Source organism: Frankliniella occidentalis, unplaced genomic scaffold (assembly GCF_000697945.3).
Source record: "Frankliniella occidentalis isolate FOCC.00 unplaced genomic scaffold, Focc_3.1 Scaffold1, whole genome shotgun sequence".
NCBI lineage: Eukaryota > Metazoa > Arthropoda > Insecta > Thysanoptera > Thripidae > Frankliniella > Frankliniella occidentalis.
Genome location: NW_026267131.1, coordinates 1,278,744 through 1,279,858, shown reverse-complemented (window position 1 = coordinate 1,279,858; position 1,115 = coordinate 1,278,744). Strand labels below are relative to the sequence as shown.

General features: G+C 47.7%; 2 protein-coding genes across 4 annotated transcripts in view; one reads left to right on the top strand and one right to left on the bottom strand.

Annotated features, from left to right (window-relative positions):
* Positions 1 to 1,094, bottom strand: part of LOC113213452 (uncharacterized) — a 14,240-nt gene extending 13,146 nt beyond the window's left edge. For 2 of the 3 annotated variants that reach the window (XM_052263482.1, XM_052264257.1), the window contains exons 1-3: positions 928 to 1,094; positions 499 to 821; positions 109 to 422 (exon numbers count right to left, since the gene is read on the bottom strand). In XM_052263482.1, coding sequence (XP_052119442.1) covers positions 109 to 422; positions 499 to 769 — 585 coding nt within the window. In that variant the 5' untranslated portion in view covers positions 770 to 821; positions 928 to 1,094. The remainder of the gene's footprint in view (positions 1 to 108; positions 423 to 498; positions 822 to 927) is intronic. The other variant, XM_026432531.2, reaches the window with a different exon arrangement.
* LOC113213536 (N-acetylneuraminate lyase-like) overlaps positions 1 to 1,115 on the top strand; it is an 18,303-nt gene that overhangs the window by 6,395 nt on the left and 10,793 nt on the right. The gene's annotated exons all lie outside the window — the stretch shown is intronic.

The following is a 1,115-nucleotide window of genomic DNA, read 5'->3' as shown; positions in this document are numbered from 1 at the left end:
AGTTAAATTTTTTATATCATAGCAACAAAAGACCAAAAAATAACTGCCTAAAACAATTATACCAAAAAACACAAAATAAAACATAGGGTGCTTTTAGAAAATACGCACCAGAGCAGAAGTCACTTGGTTCTGATTGCAGTTCCTTAGACTGTTAAAAACTGGCATTTGATAGTTCGCAAGCAAATTCAAAGCCACATCACCGGCAAGCTTGCAATCTTCATAATATGTGTCACTTTCAACATATGTCAATATCTCCGGACAACTTGTCTCTATGGTGCCTCCCAACAGAAGAGAATCCCAGGGTACTGCAGTGCCCCCTGCTACTTTCGCAAGTCCACTTTCACCTGTTGCAGGTTCGCTGCATTTGGTAGGGCTATCATTAGAAGAATCAGTTGCAAGTTTCATTCCTGCAAATAAGGGTCCTGTCAGATAATTGTGTGCAAAACAATGGTTTGGATAAAAGCAAAAATAAGTCTTGCGAGTACAAAAATTTCTTACCCTGAGTAATAACAGATTCAATAACAGCCTCAATAGTGGAAGCAGACTGGGGAACATTGCTACTACCACTAGAGACATAATTCGTTGGTTTCACAAAAGATTGTCCTCCGAGGCCGGACGAGCTGCTGCTGAAGTCGCTGGAGGACAACTCGGAGCCGAGCCTCAGCTGGGGCAGCTTGCGCTCGGGGAGGCAGTCCATGCCCTGCCCACTATCACTGCTATCATCGTCTTCATCCGAGGACGAGTGGTTGATCAATGAGAAGTAAGGCATGATTGACACCAAAAAAGGTCCCTGGAGACTGCCCTCCGATACCGGTGTCACCCTGCAAAGCACCAGGCAGACAACGCCGTGTAGTCACTCACTCACGCACTTGAAGCAGAAAATAAGGCCCCACGACGACACGCGCATTCTTGCACTTCTATGCTTACCTGTGCCTTCAGTACACTTGAAAGTTTTGAAGATGGAGGATCCTGTTGTCAGGTGCGACGGCGAGAGCAGCAGCTTGCTTGGAGGCGGAGCTGTCGATGGCAACTGAGGAGGAAGCGCGGGAGCGAAGGCGAAGCGGCGAGCAACAACACACCACCTCAGCAGCAGCAGAGAGGGAGGGGGAGGGTGG